The 22,509-nt window shown below is 41.5% G+C and overlaps 1 protein-coding gene across 1 annotated transcript in view; it reads right to left on the bottom strand.

The window, feature by feature from the left end:
- The window catches only part of LOC126282139 (tetratricopeptide repeat protein 5-like), a 122,720-nt gene that overhangs the window by 48,207 nt on the left and 52,004 nt on the right, over window positions 1-22,509 (bottom strand). Inside the window, exon 4 of the mRNA XM_049981641.1 lies at window positions 12,645-12,887. Coding sequence (XP_049837598.1) covers window positions 12,645-12,887 — 243 coding nt within the window. The remainder of the gene's footprint in view (window positions 1-12,644; window positions 12,888-22,509) is intronic.

Genomic DNA, 22,509 nt, shown 5'->3' with positions numbered 1-22,509 from the left:
TTTTGCTAATAAGCCACTCTGAGTCATGTACTCTTAACACCTGGATTGGGCCAGGGGGGCCCTTCTGCCTGTAACCTGCACCGTGCAAACCGCTGTGTTTACTCTTTTCAGCGGGTCTACGACCCTGTGGCCTCCATTCTACTTCACAACCAATGATAGTGTAACTTACTGTTAACAGGCTTGTGCCTGGCTGTAACTTGTGCACTCAGAAATACTGTACTGAAGCTAACCTTTTCCCATCTCAAACAGTGGTGCTGCTACATTATTCCCCCCTTTGGAAAGATTAACTACTCTTAAACTTGTTTGGGTCGGCACATACTTCTGACATACTTACTACCACTATTAGGAGACTTAGATGTGATCTAGTTGTCCTAAAACACATGACATGAGACAAAACGCAAAAATTCCTTACTGGATAACCACTCCACTTAATGCTCGATCATCCACTTACATACCCGTCTTATGCCTTCGGTATCCAATCCACTGGGATTTGGACTACCGTCAGTTCCCTCTTGGAATTGGCTCTCCGGCTGATCAGGATGAAAACAACACGCAACAAAGTTAAGGCTGTGATGGCACTTGGCCCAGAGGAGCTCAAAACAGTCATTACTTGTCGTTGCCCTTCCCTATATTGAGCGACATGCTGCACAAGCTGTTCGGCTGAGATGTGCCCCTCTTGCTCTGTATTGAAATGGTTTACGGATCTCAACAGATCTGACTCCAGAGTTTGATTTAACAAGGTCACATCCTGCCTGGGCAAAAAACTCTAAAGTTGCTACTGGCCAGTACAGCTGTGGCTGTGTAACATTTAATTACATTACTCCTGAAATTGACACTGGCAGAAGGAAGGTTGGTCTTATAATGTTACACGCAGTTCCACTGATTAAAATTCCCCTCCCTTCGAACTCTATATGTTTCGCTTTGGCAAATACTCCCTGCTCAAAACAATTTGCTACTACTATTAATTTTTCATAGGTGGAGAAGATCCAATGCATCCCGACCTGTCGCAAGCTCAATTTTGGCTCCATGATGTCCCTTGGACAGTCTATCTCTTTCCTGCTGGCTAAAAATAACTGCACCATACATGTGTCCGGATTGGTGCTTATCATCCTGGCTGGACATACCTTCCCTCTATGGCACCTCAGTAATTCCTCCCTTGTCATCTTGGTGCGCCGGCTGTTAACTGCCGAGATCAGCAATACCTCCTCAGTTTCTACTTCTACAAACTTGCTCAATGCTCCCCTTTACAGTGACCTGAGGACAGTGATCACCATCACCCTTTCTCCCTCCTCAAAAGACTGCTGTCCCTAGCAGACCCACAATACTCGAAAGCACACACAACACATGAAAATATGATGCCTAATTAATCTACGCAAACCCAATTATACAAAGCAAGAAAACAAAACAAAAAACTACAAATACTCCACTACTTCCTGGATCGCAAAGCATACGGAACATCATGCTGTACTCTATCCTCCTGGTTTTCTCTGCACTGAATACCTCTCTTCACCCTCTCTTTCTCCCTCTTCCCTTCATGTGACATGCCTGGAATCACATCCGGATAACCCTTAAATTGCCACAACTGCCCCAATGTGTACTATCATTGTTCTAGTTGGCAGCTCAAGCTTAACATTAACAGGGGATGTGGTTTCAACTACTATGGCCCTGGATACCTGATGATGAACTTCTTTGTGTAGGGGCTGGATAGCATTACCCATTGCCCTACTCTATACTCCGGTAAACTTCCTTTCCACTTCACTTGGGCAGTAATTATTGTCTCCGGTACATCAAACTTCAAAATCCACTTATTTACTAACTGTTGATTTGGAATAGCCACCATCGCCATATACCTCAAAAAAATGATCTACTATTGCCAGAATGAATCTGTTCCCTGATGGCATTCGACTGAAAGGTCCTAAGACATCAATTCTCAACATAAAAAATGGACATGTTACTAATCGTTGTAGCTGTATCTGTTTCCAATTCAAATCTGCTCTCTGCACACATGGTATCCAATTCTGGACATACTGATCCACATCCACTTTCCTACCTCTCCACCAATACCTCTCTGCCACTCTCCTATTCGTTGCTCTACACTCGCCGTGACCGAATAACATGTGATCATATGCTTCCTTTAAAACCTCATCTCTCAATTTCGCTGGCACTACTACCCTTGGCCCTAACTTCTTTTCCCTGCACAGAAGACCGTCATACATATTAAATTGTGGCTGAGTCCGATACACTTTACAATCATTGTCAGCGTCCTGTAATTCTTGCCATACTACTACGTCACAACCTATGACTTCTACTTTTGCCACCTTTCTACTCAGTGCATCAGCATTATCGTGCTTCTTTCCAGGCTTGTGCACCACATCGTAGTTGAATTAACTAAGCCTCACAGCCCACCTAGCGAGTCTAGTGGACGGATCCTTCAACCCCAACAACCCCTTCAAAGCAGCATGATCTGTCACTACCCAAAATCTTCTCCCATATAAATAACATTTTAAATAGTAATTCCATAGACTACGCTAAACATCTCCTCCTCCATTGTTCAGAAATTCCTCTCTGCTGCATTCAACCGCCTAGACGCATAGGCTAGAGGATGCTCTTCCCCATCAATTTCCTGACTACGAACACACCATAGTGCTTGATTCAATGAACTGCATGCTAGAATAAAAATCCTTTTCAAAATCTGGAAACGCAAGAACTTGACTTGATGTTAACACTTCTTTCAGTTCGTCAAATGCTTTCTGACACTCTTCTGTCCACTCAAATTTCACAACCTCCTGTAACAATCACGTCAATGGCTGTGCTAAATCTGCAAAACCCTTAACGAACTTTCGATAGAACTTGCAGCTCTCAAAAATCCCTTACAGCCTGTACCAACCTCAGATCTGTTCACACTCCGTCCTTAGTGTTGATATAACATAAATATTTCACTTCTTCCAATGCAAAATGACACTTCTCCAGGCCCAACATTAAACAAGCTGCTCTTAACCTCATAAAGACTTCCCTTAGCTGCTGTCTATGCTGCTCCATACTACTTGAAAACACTATAATGTGATCCAAATAGACAAGACACTGCCGTGGTTTCAAACCACTCAACACACTGTCTAGCAAATGCTGAAACATTGCCAGAGCAGTTTCCAAACCGAATGGCATTCTGATGTACTGGTAATGGCCTTCCGGAGTAAAGAAAGCAGTTTTTGGATGATCCTCTGGAGCCACTTCTAACTGATTATAACCAGATGTCAAATCCATCATGGAAAAGTACTGACACTGTCCTAAGTGATCCAAAGTCTCCAATATGTTTGAAATAGTGTATGCGACCATTACTGTCTTATTATTGATGTGTCGGTAGTCAGAACAGAACCTGTATTTCTTAGTTCCATGCATAGATTTTTTAGGTACAACAACAATGCCTGCTCCCCAGCAACTATTACTATGCTGTATACCAGGTGTACCGGTATGAAATGAGTGTTAAGATACAAATGTGTCAATAGGGAACATTTGTTGTTAACGAGCCTTAATTTTTTTTTTTTTTTTTTGTTTGGTTGGTATGACATCTGTCAAAGACATTTAGTATACATCAAGTCATGGAATAAACAACATAATATGTTTTCATCGTGTTAATAATGTCTAATTTTGTACCAGAAAGTGATGATTTGCGGAAAGCATTAATTTTTTGTTTTCATTTGAAAAAAAGTGCTGCAGAGTCACATCGAATGCTTGTCGAGGCATATGGAGATCATGCTTTATCAGAAGCAACATGCAAAAGATGGTTTCAACAGTTCAGAAATAATGATTTTAATGTAAGAAATGAAGACCGTGGAAGACCACCAAAAAAGTTCACTGACACCGAATTGCAAGCAATATTGGATGAAGATAATACTTTGAGTCAGAAGCAAATGGCTGCAATGCTAAATGTTGCACAACAAACAATTTTTGACTGTTTGAAAGCTATGGGAAAGATCCAAAAGTGTGGAAAATGGGTGCCCCATGAAATGAATGAAAGACAGATGGAAAACCGAAAAACCATTGTCAAATTTTGCTTCAAAGACATGAAAGAAAATCAGTTTTGCATCGAATTGTTACTGGCAATGAAAAATGGATTTATTTTAAGAATCCTAAATGGGAAAAATCATGGGTTAATCCGGGATAACCATCAACATCAACTGCAAAACCAGATCGATTCGACAAGAAGACAATGCTCTGTGTTTGGTGGGATCAGAAAGGTGTGGTGAAACTGTGAATACTAATCGCTACAGACAACAAATGATCAATCTGAACTATGCATTGATCGAAAAAAGACCAGACTGGGCCACAAAACATGGCAAAGTAATTTTTTTACAATACAATGCACCTGCACACAAAGCAAAGCTGGTTCAGGATACAATAAAAACACTTGGCTGGGAGCTGCTACCCCATCCGCCGTATTCACCAGACTTGTCCCCTTCTGATTACCATTTGTTTTCATCAATGGGACACGCATTGGCTGAGGAACACTTCGATTCCTATGAAGAAGTCGAAAATTGAGGGTTTGATTGGTTTGCTTCAAAAGACGAACATTTCTATTGATGTGGTGTCCACACATTGCCAGAAAGGTGGTCTAAATGTATAGAAAGCAATGGTCAGTACTTTGAATAAAATGTTTTTACTTTTCAGTTCAAAATTAGCGTTTTATTTTCACAAAAAAAACACTCATTTCATACCAGTACACCTGGTAATACCATCCGCAAGCTACTGATCAATAAAATCCTCCACAATCACCTGCAAATACCTCGGTATTCTGTATGATTAACAATAAACAGGTGCTTCATCCCGTGTTGGTATCCCATGTTGAGCTAATGGAGTTACTGGCAACAGCCCTTGCAGAAAAAACAAATCCTTAAATTCCCACAACAATTCTTCCATATGCTATCTTTCTCCTCCTTTCAAATACTTGATTTTGCCATGCAATGCAGATCTATTAGCAGTTAGTGATTGATCGCTTCACCTATGTCTCGAACACCAATCTCCATCTCTGGTACATCTAAATTCACTACTAAAACTTCTTTTCTCAAATTTGCATCTACAGCCCTAAAATTATCCATGTTCACGGGGACTACTTGCCCGTTGTTTCCCTCTAGTAGGCTTACGATACTATGTTTCACAAAACAACCTAATGGATCCAGAAATTCATCATCCTCCAATGGTTCAGTAACACTTAACATACCCACACTCTACACTTACTCGAAGCAGCTTCCTGGTGCCACTAGACACACACTAACATGAATTAAATCTTAATGTGTGTGGTTCAATTGGTTTGCTCATTATGTTGAACACCCCTCATGAGAGCTCTGCATCGACAACAGTTTCCCCTAGCTGAAATAACATTCCACCAAGTTCCACAGTTCATCGGCCAAGGTCAGTTTTGGCATGATGTTGATGCAAGAAATCGACTCCTACGATCATGTGGTAGCCCTCGCTTACCCATGATACTACCTCCATGCATGCATCAAATCGGACTTTTCCTATGAGAAAGTCAACTGTCACTGACCCCAAAGGCGTGACCTCCTTATTCCCCACTCCACGCAGCCTATAACGAGGTGGGTCTAAATTCCTTCGTCCCATTAAACTCTTAGTAACCACTGACACTTGCGCCCCTGTGTCCAACAAAATCTTAAACTTTTTAGTTCCTATGGATCCTACCACTGAACATTCCACTTCTGCATATGTATTTGCAGCATTGAAATTAAACAAGAGCTCCCTCAGGTGATTCTTGGGCCCCCTCTGCTGTTTAACGATTGTCCACCTCTACTAACTCCATTTCTCCATCCTCCACGCTGCTGATTTCCACCCCTTTCTCTATTACCTGGTGACTGGGTACATTGCCTCTGCAGCTGCCCCGTATGACCACATTTTATACCCACTGTAAACACTGCTTGTCTATCACATATCCCCGTTGCCACGTCTATTTCCTCACGTAGAATTGCCAGCTGAATGGCCAAATACAAATCTTTCTGAGTTCCTTCACGAACTTTCCACAACATATGATCCAGTAATCCCCTCAAAAATACATCAAGTGCCCTTTGTTCACCCTCCTGCAGCAGATCATCATTCACCTCATCGCTCTGACCCAACTTGTAAGTATACTCGTTAATTTCTCTTATCCTGTCCGCAAATTTCACTACCGTCTCCCCCTGCCTCTTCATCGTTGTACTCAATCTCTCCCTGAAGTACCAAGAGCTATTCTGTTTCTTGTACTTCTGTGAAAGCCCCTCCTTCAACTGCTTAAACTGGCCCGCCTTCCTTAAGGCTTCAGAAAACTTTACACATGTCTTCCCTTCACCTGTTAACCTAATCTTGGCTACATGTAACAACTGTTCATCAGACCAACCATTCATCGCGTCCTCCACAAACAAACACACAACCTCAGATGCCTTGCCAGGAAACGGAATAATCAAACTTGCAGCAGCTGGATCAATCTCCTGCTGCGGCATTCTAGGCAAAAACAACTGATCCGATGCGGTTTCCCGTTCACTTCTAGATGTTAATTCACTTCTCAACTGCATACTGTCTGCTGTCAATTGTGCCACCTTTTCCAACAAAATCTGTACAGATTTTGGTTCCGACACACCTTGCGCCCCTGACTCTGCCATCACGTTGCTTTCGTTCTCAGTTAGTACCGAAACAAAACATTTAAGTACAATAATAACCTGACTTCCTACAGCTCTTAATCATCATAGTCAGTATCATCATACACCAATACAAAAGTAATCAAATGGCATGACAAACAACACCTTACTACCCCAAACACACTAACACTTATTCAGACAAAAAAATAATAATAATATGCCAATGCAAAACATCTAAAATAGCCTGCAGGAGCCATACTCAAAACACAAACAAAAAAAGAAAGAAAACATCCAACACTCAAAAAGAAAAATTGGTCAACACTCAGCACATTTTGTGACCGTAATGCAGGTGGTGGTCTCAAATGTCGTACAGCACAGATGAGGCCTGCTATTCTGACACCAAATAAAGAGGGATGTTGGATGAGGATGGAAACTGTCAGGATGCACAATATTAAAACTCACCCGAGTGTCCCAAGTAACCAAGTGATTTATTATTTCTAGCTACAGTGTCCCCGTTCCTCTCGGTCTGCATCACCAGGTCCTGCAATGCCGGGGACACCACTTCACTGTCTGCGAAACATCTTGGCATGGAATGGCTGCCTCAGCGAGCCACGCACTGCACTGCTGTGTGTCGGCCTTGTACAGCTGTGGAGTTGTAATGATGTCAGGATGTGGTGGCAGTCGACTCAGCAGTCTCCATCCCTGCCACCTCAGTGCCACCCCCTGGGAGCTGCAAAAGACTGCCTGCAGTAGTGAGCCCTGGCGTGGCCCACTGCTGGCTGGCTGCAGACCCCGCTTTGGCCTCAGAGGTTCGAACCAGCGACCTGCTTAGTCTGGAATGCTGGTGCCCCATCTGCTGCTGCGTGTAGCCGATGGTGTGACATGCCTCACCGTCCAGGAGAACTGTCACACTTGAATGCCTTGTTAATGAACCGGCACCTATTTACAGGTGGCTGTACACCTCTGATTTGCTAAAGCGTCGCTAACCTCATAACATCTGGGTTGGGCCAGTGGGCCCCTTCTGCCTGTGACTTGTGCCATGCAAACCGCTATGTTTACTCTTTTCAGCAGGTCTACGGCCCTGTGGCCTCCATTCCACTCCGCAACTGCTGGTAGCGTAACTTACTGTCAACAGGCCCACGACTGGTTGTAACTTGTGCACTCAGAAATATTGCACTGAAGCTAACCTTTTCCCATCTTAAACGGTGGTGCCACTGTATTAGAAAGTAATGTGTTGCATATCTTAATCACTGGACCACATAACTCCATTCTGAACTTTGTTGCCCGAGGATGACAAGTGACGAGTGCGATAGCTTCACTGACCTCGACCACAACCAGCACTTGCCACAAAGCACTCTGTTAGCCTCAATGATTTTCACTCCAAAATGGAAGAGTGAAGTTATGTACATACTCACAAAAGTCAAACTGAACAGAAACATGGAAGCGTACACCATAAGACATAGACATGGAGGCAAAGTACACATGAAAATCATTTTTGTCTCTTGTGTTCCAACTTTGTACACCACAGCTCAGCTGAAATTATTTTTATTATCAGCAACAAAAATAATTAAGTCTGTAACAAATTTTAATATTCTGCTAGAGACACCATCTTAGCCAGTACAGTTACTAAGTTTTAGTGCCCTAATTTAAATCTGTAAACCCCTTAGGGGTTGCAGTTTTGAAATTAAAGTCATTTGGGGAGCATTCCATGTGTGCGCAAGTAAATTTAATGCATTTGTATTTGATCATTCATTATTGGGTGCATTTCTTGCTGCCATTGTGAGGAAGTCATGACTGAATCTGGTGGTAAGTGATGTGAAATTGTTGCCACTTCTGCCATGGGCTACATTTCAGCTGAGTCACTATCATTGTTTCTTGCTTAATAACATTCCAAACAGTTGTTGCCTTATTCTTCATGTGTTTTAGTTTTTGAGCACTGTTCATGCATGTCTGGTTTTCAATGACGGACAAGAGGGTTTTGAAATATTGGTGGTAATGGAGTTCCAAATCTTCACTACTGCTTGTTCTCTCAAATACACAGAGATTTTCTTCATAGCACAAGATACTTTAATGACAGGAGTTATCCACCGCTCATCATTGCTTCTGTTCAGTTACTAATTTACTTTAACAGAAAACAAGACTCTGAGCGCTGCAGAAATATGATGATGAAGTCTTCTCAAATTACAGCCGAGTCAAAGCGTCATCTGCAGCAATGTTTTGACAAGTTTCCTACTTGTCATCTTCATGCAAACTCATTGTCTGAAGATGGCAAGTAGGAAACTTGTCAAAACATTGCTGCACAATGATGCCTTGACCTAGCTAATAACATGAGAAGACATCATCATTGAAATTTGCCGAAAAGGTTGCATTCGCTGCAGAAACATGTTCAAGAAAGAGCTAAATTTTTCATCAATAATGTCTGCTTTATAAATTTCTACCCATTGTTCTACATGTAATTTCCCTCTAAACACTGTGACTGAGTCTTTGTTTCTGATTATACAATATGATACTTGTCTTCTACTATCTGTATATAACAGGCCACAAAATTTTATTGTTAACATCAGATAAACCATTACTATTGCTTTGCAGCTAATTGATTCTTGATACATAAGAACAGACACCATTTTGATCCAGCAGCCGCTATAAATTAAGACACAAAGGAGTTACAGACATTGGTGGTGAGTGGGCATTGACAGAAATTAATGGTGAAATTAGTAAATTTGTGCCAGACCAGGATTCATACCTGGGTCTCTTGCTTACTAGGCAGATGCTCTGACCACTAAACCATCTGAACACAGCAGTCATTGCAACTGAATGAACCACCAATGGACAGGAAACGCATGAATTACACATATGTCCCTTTGCCATGAGTGATTTGCAAAGCTCTGCCTTAACACATTCCACAGAACACTTCATCCAGAGCTTACCATAGTGCTCATAAGAGTGACACACCAGTGTGAGGAGGGTTGTCAGCAATGTGCCTGATGTTATCCTCAATTTTATTACTGAGGGTACAGTCCAAACTGTACTTTTATTACATGATAAGAGACTAAACTGCTGGTGGCATCACAAAGTCCTGCATTTGGCTTAAAAATACTATATACTTGATAATCACTTCCCAAAGACATCAGAAAATGTTATAACATTCTCATCCCAAGACTACTACCTAGCAATAAAACATTCTTGGTCTTCTTAAAACATTTCTTCCTATGCTTAGCTTGCAAATTATGGCCTTCACTGTAAGACATTGGAATTTCTTGTGCTGTTTGAATGCTTTTGTCTCCAGTACCTAAAGCATTGAAGATAATGGTGACAGCTACACTGAAGCAGTCAGACTTCCAATGCCACCTGGATCTTTTCACCGATTTGAAGGCTTGATTGCACTCCAGTTTTCACGTATAGGCCTAACAGTACCACTACAAACTGCAGTACACATCACTGCTAACTTTCTTACACCACCACCACCACCACCACCACCACCACCACCACCACCATCATCATCATCTTTTCCAGTTTCCAGTCACTGGCTATGGCCATTTGGAACATAGGTCTCTCCGTGGGCTTCTGTCTTCATACCATTTCTCCATCTCCCCCTCAATCCAGTCTCTTCCTTTTTTTCAGCCGTCTCCTGGTCTTTATCCTCATCTTCATCTTCATCTTTTTCCCTTCCCTTTCATCTTGTGTATCTCTGGATATACTCATTCCCTGATCCTTCTATTATGTAACCATTCCATCTTTGGCACTCCAATACTATTCCCCAAGAATTTCGTTTCACCAGCTTATACTTTGCTTCTCCCCGTTTCTTTCATTACCCAGGTCTCTGGGTCATACATCTAGATTGGGACATAGTAAGCCAAATATATAACCATTTCAGTGTTTTGAGGGTCATCCTTGCTCCATATCAGGTTTCAAACACTCTTCCAGAATGCTGCTTGTCTCTCCGCTCATTTATTTCTCTATTGTTTCTTCCATTCTCATACACTAAGTTTTTGAGATATTTGTAACTCTTCTTCAGTTATCCCCCACCAATTGTTATTCCAGTTGTGATTCACTCTTTCTTCTTGGTTTGTGATCCTGACTTCACACTTACTTACGCTACATTTCATCCCATATCCTTGTATTATTCATTAGAACATGTCCAACTTCTCCAACACTTCTTCCTCCATATTTCTCCAGGTCTTCAAATCATCTGCAGACATCATTGGTTTCATCTTTCCTTCACCAGTTACTGGTGCCACTTTGGTCATTAGCTCATACATTACCACAATGAAGAGCAATGGTGAGAGAGCTCCCTGCCTCAAGCCATTTTTCTGTTCCAGCCAATCTGATCTCTCCCCTCCCACTTTCAAACAGCTCTTACTACCATTGTACACTTCTCTCATTCTCAATTTAGTCTTCTTTTCTACACCTCTGTATTTCGGGGACTTCGGCATCATACTATTTTTGCTTCTTTCTTTCTTCTTTGAAACTCTTGTTTCCATTGTTCTGTTCTGGAACCATGCCTGAAAGGATCTACACTTCTTCTGCACTGTATCTTTCATTTCTTCATTCCATCATAGTGTTTTCTTCCATCTTTTTTTGTAGCTTGTCCTCCAACACACTGCTTCTGATACACACACTGATGTCCTCTTAAATCTGTCCCATTCCTTTTCCACCGTTTTTGGGTCATCCATCGGGAGGTTTCCTCCACTATTATGAGGTACTCTAAGCCAAGTTCCTTTCGTATCCTTAGCTTCTCTAGGTACATTACTAGCAGTTGACAATTGCTGCTTAAGGCATCTGATGGTACTATGACAATATCTGCGACTTTCCTATTCATTTCAATGTCATGTCAATTACCAACTTTCTACTCAAGTCATTAATGAAGCAGATAATCTTGTAGCTAAAAAAACAGGAGTTTCTGACCAACAAACCATTCCATTGGCAAAAATCCAACAGTCTATCACCAAACAAAGTTTCAAGATAAACAGGTGTATTTCCAGCATGTGCAGTTGTAGTGACAATGATTCCATTTCTAGGAGTGACTGACATGTAGGATGTATCACAACATTCCACATGAAACAAACACTGCCATTCTTCACACTTATTGTTATTCTTGGCAATTCTGTAAACTTTGTGCACTTTTCCATAGTGATAGTCAGAATATTTAGTTAAAAAAAGGAAGATAACACCTAAAAGATTTCTAAAACCAATTTTTGAATATTGCTTGATAAACATTTTCAGCATTTTGCCTGATCAGATTGCCTGTTGTCATTTGGAGGCTAAAACAAGATTTATCCATGAAGTGAACACTTATCTACAAAGAGAACATTCATACATGGATCTGCAGTTCAATGTATTCAGTGTTTATGCAGGAATGCCCAATATAAACATTCCTTCCTGTAACTTGTCCTGATTATACACATACTGTTGGTCACCATACATATGTAGCCTCTATATGAAGAATTTGGTTCTCAATTCTCAATGACATCACTCTTCTAGTAACTATAGCAAGTGCAGGCTACACAGTTATGATGAGGTAATGGTCCTACAAAACAGCACTGCACATAGCTGAACCTACTTGATGCAGAAAATAAGTATAAACATTTTTGTCATACCCTAGGAATAACAGAAATGTGATCACTTAAATACATGTCCTTGTCTGTATTTTATCTGATTCCAATCTCTCTCTCTCTCTCTCTCTCTCTCTCTCTCTCTCTCACACACACACACACACACACACACACACACACACACACACACACACACAACCATCTGCAGTCTTGTTCCCCAATATGTTGTTGTCTATTACATAGGAACAACACAAATTTATAGTGCAACCAATTGTTTTCATATGACAGGTTTGTGGAGTGCTATTGGGATAATAAAATACTTGAGTTCTACCATTTCCTCTGTGGTTTTCCAAGGCGTTTTAGATTTTTCCTAAGTGATGGTCACCAGAGAGTTCCAGATTTCACATTAAAAATTAAAGTTCATAAGACAGACAACTCCATTTCTGACAGGAATGATCCAATTGTTGAAACTTACTGCTTGGAAGTATGCTGACATGCATTGCTTTAAAATTTTTGGATTCTGTGAAATAGTAAAATACGATGAAAGATAAGAATTTCCAAGAATTGCCCAAGACTGTCCATCATTCGGATCCAGCTGTACAGCTTCTCTTGCTTTGTTTAGACCCTCCTCAATATTCTTAATTCTCTCCTGGAGTGTCTTGGAAGGCTCCTGACGCAAAACCATGGACAAATTTCTAAGGGATATTTTATTCTTTTTCTGAAACAAAGATAATTCATACTATGAATGTAGAGATTTTCTATTACAAGTAAATGATGTCTTACACAAAGATTAGACATGTTGCAATAAACTGTATACACACAAAAGAAATTATTACTGACTTACATGTTATGGAATGTCTCATATTTAGTGCTAACATTGTTTATACCCAAAGAAATTAAGTGTAAAAAATCATCATGTCTGTCTGTCTAATGATTGTTTCACCATTTAATATTTTGCACACAATTTGGTGTACCAATGTACCCTTACACATTATTTAATTAGACAAGGTGGAAAAAGTAACATGACAACTGGACATTACAGTTTTCCAGACATGAAAACATAAAGCTCAGTTGTTTGATGTGAGACTTTGTAAACAGCACTGTTACAAGGTGTCTACCTGAAGAAAGCTGGAAAGGGCTTTCAGGGATGATAATTTTTGTCTGTTACAGATACATTTATTGTGTTTCAAGAAGAAAAAAATTGTTTTGGGTCTGTTTTTAATATTTCAAAGAGTGAGTCTGAAGATAAGAATGACAGTATTCATCAGAATAGTATAGCCGATCATCAACAAAAAACTACAGTAGAAACAACACTTCATTTGGAAATGATCGTCAAATTAACATCCAACTTCTGTACTGGAGAGAGGAAGGGGAGATAGAGAAGAATAGAGAGAGAGTGAAAGAAAGAAAGAGAGAGAGAGAGAGAGAGAGAGAGAGAGAGAAAGAGAGAGGGGGGGGGGGGGGGGGGGAGATCCTGAACTCAGAAGCATAAATTTTTTATTTATTTAGTTTCTCAGTTGTTTTCAGATGGTGTCAGTTCATACCAAACTTTACATACAAGCAATACAAATTTTATTCTATAAAGAGTCTTTCATCAATCAGTGATGAACAATCAGTCAGCGAGCAGACATGTCTAGGCGCAGTAACTGCCAGCCCTACACAGCAGAGCCTCTGATGATGAGCACAGTTAGACATCAGTCAGCAATACCCACAATAAAATTGCTGGCTAGTGACTATGGGAAACCACGAGGAGGCAAAGTACAGTAAGTATGGATCCATGATCAGAGGTTTCTACGCTTACTGCCAAGCCTAGGCCACACAAGATTTTCAGTCTGTGCCAGTGCTGTTCATATTAGTGTACTTGCATTTGACAAGTCATGCCTAATGATGCACTGACTACACTGTACATCTTCACTGTCAGTGTACATACATGGGACTGGATAATATAACAAACAACTTGGGGATTTAACTTCATACTGTTTGTCTAAGAACTTCACTGTGGGCACACAGAGCTATTGGGGGGTTACTGGGTTTTAGTAAATCCCACAGACTTTGTAGTGTTACAACACCAGAAATATTTGTCCCATAATACAAGCAAATTGAGCAGGTCAATTTCTGTAAAGTGGAGAAAGGCGTGAATTCCTACAGAGCATGAGATTATTACACTCAACTATTTTTGCATAGCCAGTAACAGCATAGAAGAGATGGCTTTGAAAAAAGTTTTAGGTTGCAAAAGGTGGAGTAATTTAGATTTTCAGGTATGTTGTATGTATTATCCCTGTTGTGAAATATCCATGTTTTAGATGTTTTCCTCGTGCATTATCCACCATCTCAAAAAAGTGCTAAGAAATGGGACTTTTTTCAGTTTTTCCTCACTAAATCGCTTCAGGTGCATTTTAGGCAAAAATATGCCATTCTAAATTTTAAACAGCGTTAAGTTTGCATCAAGTTTCATACACAACATGTTGTAAAATTCAGAACAGCTACTGAGATACGAGGCTGCGAAAGTCTGCAAAAATGGCAAGAAATTGCAAAAAAAGTTAGATATGTCAGTGTTTTTGCCATAATACCTCTTTTGGTAAAGTTTTATGCACAACACATAATAATCAGTGTTGTCGTTGTGGTCTTCAGTCGAAAGACTGGTTTGATGCAACTCTCCATACTACTCTATCCTGTGCATCTTCACCTCCCATTAACTACTGCACACTACATCCCTCTGAACCTGCTTACTGTACCTCTTGATCTCCATCTACAATTTTTACCCTCCATGCTTCCCTCCAGTACTAAATTGGTGATCCCTTGATGCCTCAGAATTTGTCCTACCAACCGATCCCTTCTTCCAGTCACGTTTTGCCACAAGTTCCTCTTCTCCCCAATTCTACTCAGTACCTCCTCATTAGTTATGTGATTTACCCATCTAATCTTCAGCATTTTTGTAGCACCACATTTCAAAAGCTTCTATTCTCTTCTTGTCTACACTGTTTATTATCCATGCTTCACTTCGATACATAGCTACACTCAATACAAATTCTTTCTGAAAATACTTCCCGACACTTAAATCTATACTTGCTGTTAACAAATTTCTCTTCTTCAGAATGCTTTCCTTGCGATTGCTAGTATACATTTTATATCCTCTCTACTTTGACCATCATCAGTTATTTTGCTCCCCAAATAGCAAAACTCCTTTACTACTTTAAGTGTCTCATTTCCTAGTCTAATTCCCTTAGCATCACCCGATTTAATTCGACTACATTCCATTATCCTTGTTTTGCATTTGTTGATGTTCATCTTATATCCTCCTTTCCAGACGCTGTCCATTCTGTTCAACTACTCTTCCAAGTCCTTTGCTGTCTCTGACAGAATTACAATGTCATCGGCGAACCTCAAAGTTTTTATTTCTTCTCCATGAATTTTAATTCCTACTCCAAATTTTTCTTTTGTTTCCTTTACTGCTTGCTCAATATACAGATTGAATATCATTGGGGAGAGGCTACAACCCTGTCCCACTCCCTTCCCAACCACTGCTTCCCTTTCGTACCCCTTGACTCTTATAACTGCCATCTGATTTCTGTACAAATTGTAAATAGCCTTTCGATCCCTGTATTTTACCCCTGCCACCTTCAGAATTCGAAAGAAAGTATTCCAGTCAACATTGTCAAAAGCTTTTTCTAAGTCTACAAATGCTAGAAACCTAGGTTTGCCTTTCCTTAATCTATTTTCTAAGATAAGTCGTACGGTCAGTATTGCCTCACATGTTCCTACATTTCTACAGAATCCTGACTGATTTTCCCTGAGGTTGGCTTCTACCAGTCTTTCCATTAGTCTGTAAAGAATTTGTATTAGTATTTTGCAACTGTGACTTGCTAAATTGATGGTTCGGTACTTTTCACACCTGTTAGAACCTGCTTCCTTTGGAATTGGAACTGTTATATTCTTCTTGAAGTCCAAAGGTATTTTGCCTGTCTCATACATCTTGCTCATCTGATGGAAGAGTTTCATCATGGCTGGCTCTCCCAAGGCTATCAGTAGTTCTAACAGAATGTTGTCTACCGCAGGGATTCATTTTGACTTACGTCTTTCAATGCCCTGTCAAATTCTTCCCGCAGTATCATATCTCCCATCTCATCTTCATATACATCCTCTTTCATTTCCATAATATTGCCCTCAAGTACATCACCCTTGTACAGACACTATATATACTCCTTCCGCCTTTCTGATTTCCCTTTTCCATCTGAGCTTTTGATATACATACAGGTGATTCTCTCTTCTCCAAAGGTCTCTTTAATTTTCCCGTAGCCAGCATCTATCTTACCCCTAGAGATATATGCTTCCACATCCTTACATTTGTCCTATAATCATTCCCACTTAGCTATTTTGAATCTCCTGTTGACCTCATTTTTGAGATGTTTGTATCCCTTTTTGTCTGCTTTATTTACAGCATTTTTATAATTTCTCCTTTCATCAAGTAAATTTAACATCTCTTGTGTTAGTCAAGGATTTCTAGTAGTCCTCTTCTTTTTACCTACTTAATCCTCTGGTGCCTTCACTATTTCGTCTCTCAAAGCTACACTATGTGATCAAAAGTATCCGGACACCTGGCTGAAAAATGACTTACAAGTTCGTGGTGCCCTCCATTGATAATGCTTGAATTCAATATGGTGGGTGTTGGCGCACCCTTAGCCTTGATGACACCTTTGACTCCTGCAGGCATACGTTCAATCAGGTGCTAGAAGGTTTCTTGGGGAATGGCAGCCCATTCTTCATGGAGTGCTGCACCGAGGAGAGGTGTTGATGTTGGTTGATGAGGCCTGGCAAGAAGTCGTGTTCCAAAACATCCCAAAGGTGTTCTGTAGGATATAGGTCAGGACTCTGTGCAGGGCTGTCCATTACAGGGATGTAGTTGTTGTGTAACCACTCCACCACAGGCTGTGTTTTATGAACAGGTGCTCGATCGTGTGAAAAGATGGAATCGCCATCCCCGAACTGCTCTTCAACAGTGGGAAGCAAGTAGGTGCTTAAAACATCAATGTAGGGATGTGCTGTGATAGTGCCACACAAAACAACAAGGGAAGAAAGACCCCCCCCCCCCCCCCCAAGAAAATCACTACCACACCATAACACCACCGCCTCCGAATATTACTGTTGGCACTACACACACTGGCAGATGAAGTTCACTGGACATTCACCATACCCACACCCAGCCATCGGATCGCCACATAGTGTAGCGTGATTTGTCACTCCACACAACAATTTTCCACTGTTCAATCGTCCAATGTTTACACTCCTTACACCAAGCAAGGCGTCATTTGGCATTTACCAGCGTGATGTGTGGCTTATGAGCAGCCGTTCGATCATGAAATCCAAGTTTTCTCACCTCCCATCTAACTGTCATAGTACTTGCAGTGGATCCTGATACAGTTTGGATTTCCTGTGTGATGATCTGGATGAATGTCTACCTATTACAGCCCTCGCCTGTGGTTGATTGGGAGGTCGTTCCAAGGCGTGGCAGGCAGCGAAAGGCGTCCCCGGAGGCTGATCAGAAAGCCTCCCCGGTGCGTCTGACAAACCGGTTTCAGGCACTGTCTCTGGCTGAGCCAGATGCAGCTGCCTGCCCTGTTTCAGAGGATCATTCTCAGCCTTCAAGGTCCGGGCAATCGCAGAGGGTGGGCTTACTGGTAGTTGGGAGCTCCAATGTTAGGCGCGTCATGGGGCCCCTTAGGGATATGGCGGCTAAGGAGGGGAAGAAATCCAGTGTGCACTCCGTGTGCATTCCGGGAGGAGTCATTCCTGATGTCGAAAGGGTCCTTCCGGATGCCATGAAGAGCACAGGGTGCAGCCAGCTGCAGGTGGTGGCACATGTCGGCACTAATGACGTGTGTCGCTTTGGATCTGAGGAAATTCTCTCTGGATTCCAGCGGCTATCTGATTTGGTGAAGGCTGCCGGTCTTGCTTACGAGATGAAGGCAAAGCTCACCATCTGCAGCATCGTTGACAGAACCGACTGCGGACCTTTTGTGCAGAGCCGGGTGGAGGGTCTGAATCAGAGGCTCAGACGGTTTTGCGACCGTATTGGCTGCAGATTCCTTGACTTGCGCCATAGGGTGGTGGGGTTTCGGGTTCTGCTGAATAGGTCAGGAGTTCACTACACTCAGCTGGCGGCTACACGGGTAGCGGAGGCTGTGTGGCATGGACTGGGCGGTTTTTTAGGTTAGAAGGCCTCGGGAAAGTGTGGGATGGGCTGCAATGTCAAAGGGTGCTTGGCAATTACAGGACGTGCTTGGATCAAGGAACAGTCGGAATTATAGTTGTAAACTGTTGTAGTTGCGCTGGAAAAGTCCCTGAGCTTCAAGCGCTAATAGAAAGCACAGAAGCTGATATCGTTATAGGTACAGAAAGCTGGCTAAAGCCTGAAATAAGTTCTGCAGAAATTTTTATGAAGTCTCAGACGGTGTTCAGGAAAGATAGATTAGGCAGAATTGGTGGTGGAGTGTTGGTGTCTGTCAGTAGTGGTTTATCTTGTAGTGAAGTCGAAGTAGATACTCCGTGCGAATTGGTGTGGGTGGAGGTTATACTTAACAGCCGAATTAAGTTAATAATTGGCTCCTTCTACCGACCCCCAGACTCCGATGATACAGTTGCGGAACAGTTCAGAGAAAGTTTGAGTCTCGTAACAAATAAATACCCCACTCATACGGTTATAGTTGGTGGGGACTTCAACCTACCCTCGGTATGTTGGCAAAAATACTTATTCAAAACCGGTGGTAGGCAGAAAACGTCTTCCGAGATTGTCCTAAATGCATTCTCCGAAAATTATTTAGAGCAGTTAGTCCACGAACCCACGCGAATTGTAAATGGTTGCGAAAACACACTTGACCTCTTGGCCACAAACAATCCAGAGCTGATAGAGAGCATCATGACTGATACAGGGATTAGTGATCACAAGGTCATTGTAGCTAGGCTCAATACCATTTCTTCCAAATCCATCAGAAACAAACGCAAAATAATTTTATTTAAAAAAGCGGATAAAGTGCCACTAGAAGCCTTCCTAAAAGACAATTTCCATTCCTTCCGAACTGACTATGTGAATGTAGACGAGATGTGGCTCAAATTCAAAGATATAGTAGCAACAGCAATTGAGATAGTCATACCTCATAAATTGGTAAGAGATGGAACGGATCCCCCGTGGTACACAAAAAAGGTCCGAACGCTGTTGCAGAGGCAACGGAAAAAGCATGCGAAGTTCAGAAGAACGCGAAATCCTGAAGATGGGCTAAAATTTACAGATGGGCTAAAATTTACAGACGCGCGAAATTTGGCACGTACTTCGATGCGAGATGCCTTTAATAGGTTCCACAACGAAACATTGTCTCGAAATTTGGTAGAAAATCCGAAGAAATTCTGGTCGTATGTAAAGTACACAAGCGGCAAGACGCAGTCAATACCTTCGCTGCGCAGTGCCGATGGTACTGTTATCGACGACTGTGCCGCTAAAGCGGAGTTATTGAACGCAGTTTTCCGAAATTCCTTCACCAGGGAAGACGAATGGAATATTCCAGAATTTGAAACACGAACATCTGCTAGCATGAGTTCCTTAGAAGTAGGTACCTTAGGGGTTGCGAAGCAACTCAAATCGCTTGATACGGGCAAGTCTTCAGGTCCAGATTGTATACCGATTAGGTTCCTTTCAGATTACGCTGATACTATAGCTCCCTACTTAGCACTCATATACAACCGCTCGCTCACCGATAGATCTGTACCTACAGATTGGAAAATTGCGCAGGTCGCACCAGTGTTCAAGAAGGGTAGTAGGAGTAATCCATTTAACTACAGACCTATATCATTGACGTCGGTTTGCAGTAGGGTTTTGGAGCATATACTGTATTCAAACATTATGAATCACCTCAAAGGGAACGATCTATTGACACGTAATCAGCATGGCTTCAGAAAACATCGCTCTTGTGCAACGCAGCTAGCTCTTTATTCGCACGAAGTAATGGCCGCTATCGACAGGGGATCTCAAGTTGATTCTGTATTTCTAGATTTCCGGAAAGCTTTTGACACAGTTCCTCACAAGCGACTTCTAATCAAGCTGCGGAGCTATGGGGTATCGTCTCAGTTGTGCGACTGGATTCGTGATTTCCTGTCAGGAAGGTCGCAGTTCGTAGTAATAGACGGCAAATCATCGAGTAAAACTGAAGTGATATCAGGTGTTCCCCAGGGAAGCGTCCTGGGACCTCTACTGTTCCTGATCTATATAAATGACCTGGGTGACAATCTGAGCAGTTCTCTTAGGTTTTTCGCAGATGATGCTGTAATTTACCGTCTAGTAAGGTCATCCGAAGACCAGTATCAGCTGCAAAGCGATTTAGAAAAGATTGCTGTATGGTGTGTCAGGTGGCAGTTGACGCTAAATAACGAAAAGTGTGAGATGATTCACATGAGTTCCAAAAGAAATCCGTTGGAATTCGATTACTCGATAAATAGTACAATTCTCAAGGCTGTCAATTCAACTAAGTACCTGGGTGTTAAAATTACGAACAACTTCAGTTGGAAGGACCACATAGATAATATTGTCGGGAAGGCGAGCCAAAGGTTGCGTTTCATTGGCAGGACACTTAGCAGATGCAACAAGTCCACTAAAGAGACAGCTTACACTACACTCGTTCGTCCTCTGTTAGAATATTGCTGCGCGGTGTGGGATCCTTACCAGGTGGGATTGACGGAGGACATCGAAAGGGTGCAAAAAAGCGCAGCTTGTTTTGTATTATCGCGTTATAGGGGAGAGAGTGTGGCAGATATGGTAAGCGAGTTGGGATGGAAGTCATTACAGCATAGACGTTTTTCGTCGCGGCGAGACCTTCTTACGAAATTTCAGTCACCAACTTTCTCTTCCGAATGCGAAAATATTTTGTTGAGCCCAACCTACATAGGTAGGAATGATCATCAAAATAAAATAAGAGAAATCAGAGCTCGAACAGAAAGGTTTAGGTGTTCATTTTTCCCGCTCGCTGTTCGGGAGTGGAATAGTAGAGAGATAGTATGATTGTGGTTCGATGAACCCTCTGCCAAGCACTTAAATGTGAATTGCAGAGTTGTCATGTAGATGTAGATGTAGATGTAGATGACCCTCTTCAACCGTCGGCAGTCTCACCTGTCAGTCAGCAGATGATGTCGGCCTGTACGCTTTTGTGATGTACGTGTCCCTTCACCTTTCCACTTCACTTTCACATTGAAAAAAGTGGACCTATGGATGTTTAGAAGTGTGGCACAGTCACCTGATCATGTTCGAATTCCGTGTGTTCCACGAAGCTCCCCATTCTGCTCTCTCACGATGTCTAATGACTACTGAGGTCCCTGATATGGAGTACCTGGCAGGAGGTGACAGCACAATGCACCTAATATGAAAAACATATGTTTTTGGGGGTGTCTGGATACTTTTGATCACATAGTGTATCCATTCTTCTTCTACTGTATTCTGTTCCCCTGTTCTTGTCAATTGTTCCCTAATGCTCCCTCTGTACTCAACAACCTCTGGTTCTTTCTGTTTATCCATGTCCCATCTCTTTAAATTCCTATCTTTTTGCAGTTTCTTCAATTTTAGTCTACAGTGTCATTACCAATAAATTATGGTCAGAGTCCACATCTGCCCCTGAAAATGTCTTACAATTTAAAAACTGGTTCCTAAATCTCTTTCTTACCATTATATAATCAATCTGTAACCTTCCAGTGCCTCCAGGTCTCTTCCACATATATAACCTTCTTTCATGATTCTTAAACCAAGTCTTAACAACCATTAAGTTATGCTCTGTGCAATATTCTATCAGCTGGTTTCCTCTTTCGTTCCTCACCCCCAGTCCATATTCACCTACTACTTCTCCTTCTCTTCATTTACCTACTATTGAAATCCAGATCCTCATGACTATAAAATCTTCATCTCCCTTAACTATCTGAATAATTTCTTTTATCTCATCATATATTTCTTCAATCTCTTCTTCGTCAGTGGAACTAGTTGGCATATAAACTGGTACTAGTATGGTAGGTGTGGGCTTTGTGTCTATCTTGGCTACAACAATGCATTCACTATGCTGTTCGTAGTAACTTATCCATGTTCCTACTTTTTTATGCATTATTAAACCAACTCCTGCATTAACCCTATTTGATTTTGTATTTATTACCAGAAGTCCTGTTCTTCCTGCCACCAAACTTCACTAATTCCCACTATATCTAAATTTAACATATCCATTTCCCTTTTTAAATTTTCTAACCTATCTGCCAAATTAAGGGACTTGAAATTGCATGCTCCAATCCATAGAATGCCAATCTTGTTTCTCCTGATAATG

Source organism: Schistocerca gregaria, chromosome 7, assembly GCF_023897955.1.
Source record: "Schistocerca gregaria isolate iqSchGreg1 chromosome 7, iqSchGreg1.2, whole genome shotgun sequence".
Taxonomy (NCBI): Eukaryota; Metazoa; Arthropoda; class Insecta; order Orthoptera; family Acrididae; genus Schistocerca; species Schistocerca gregaria.
This window is presented reverse-complemented; position numbering and strand designations above follow the sequence as displayed.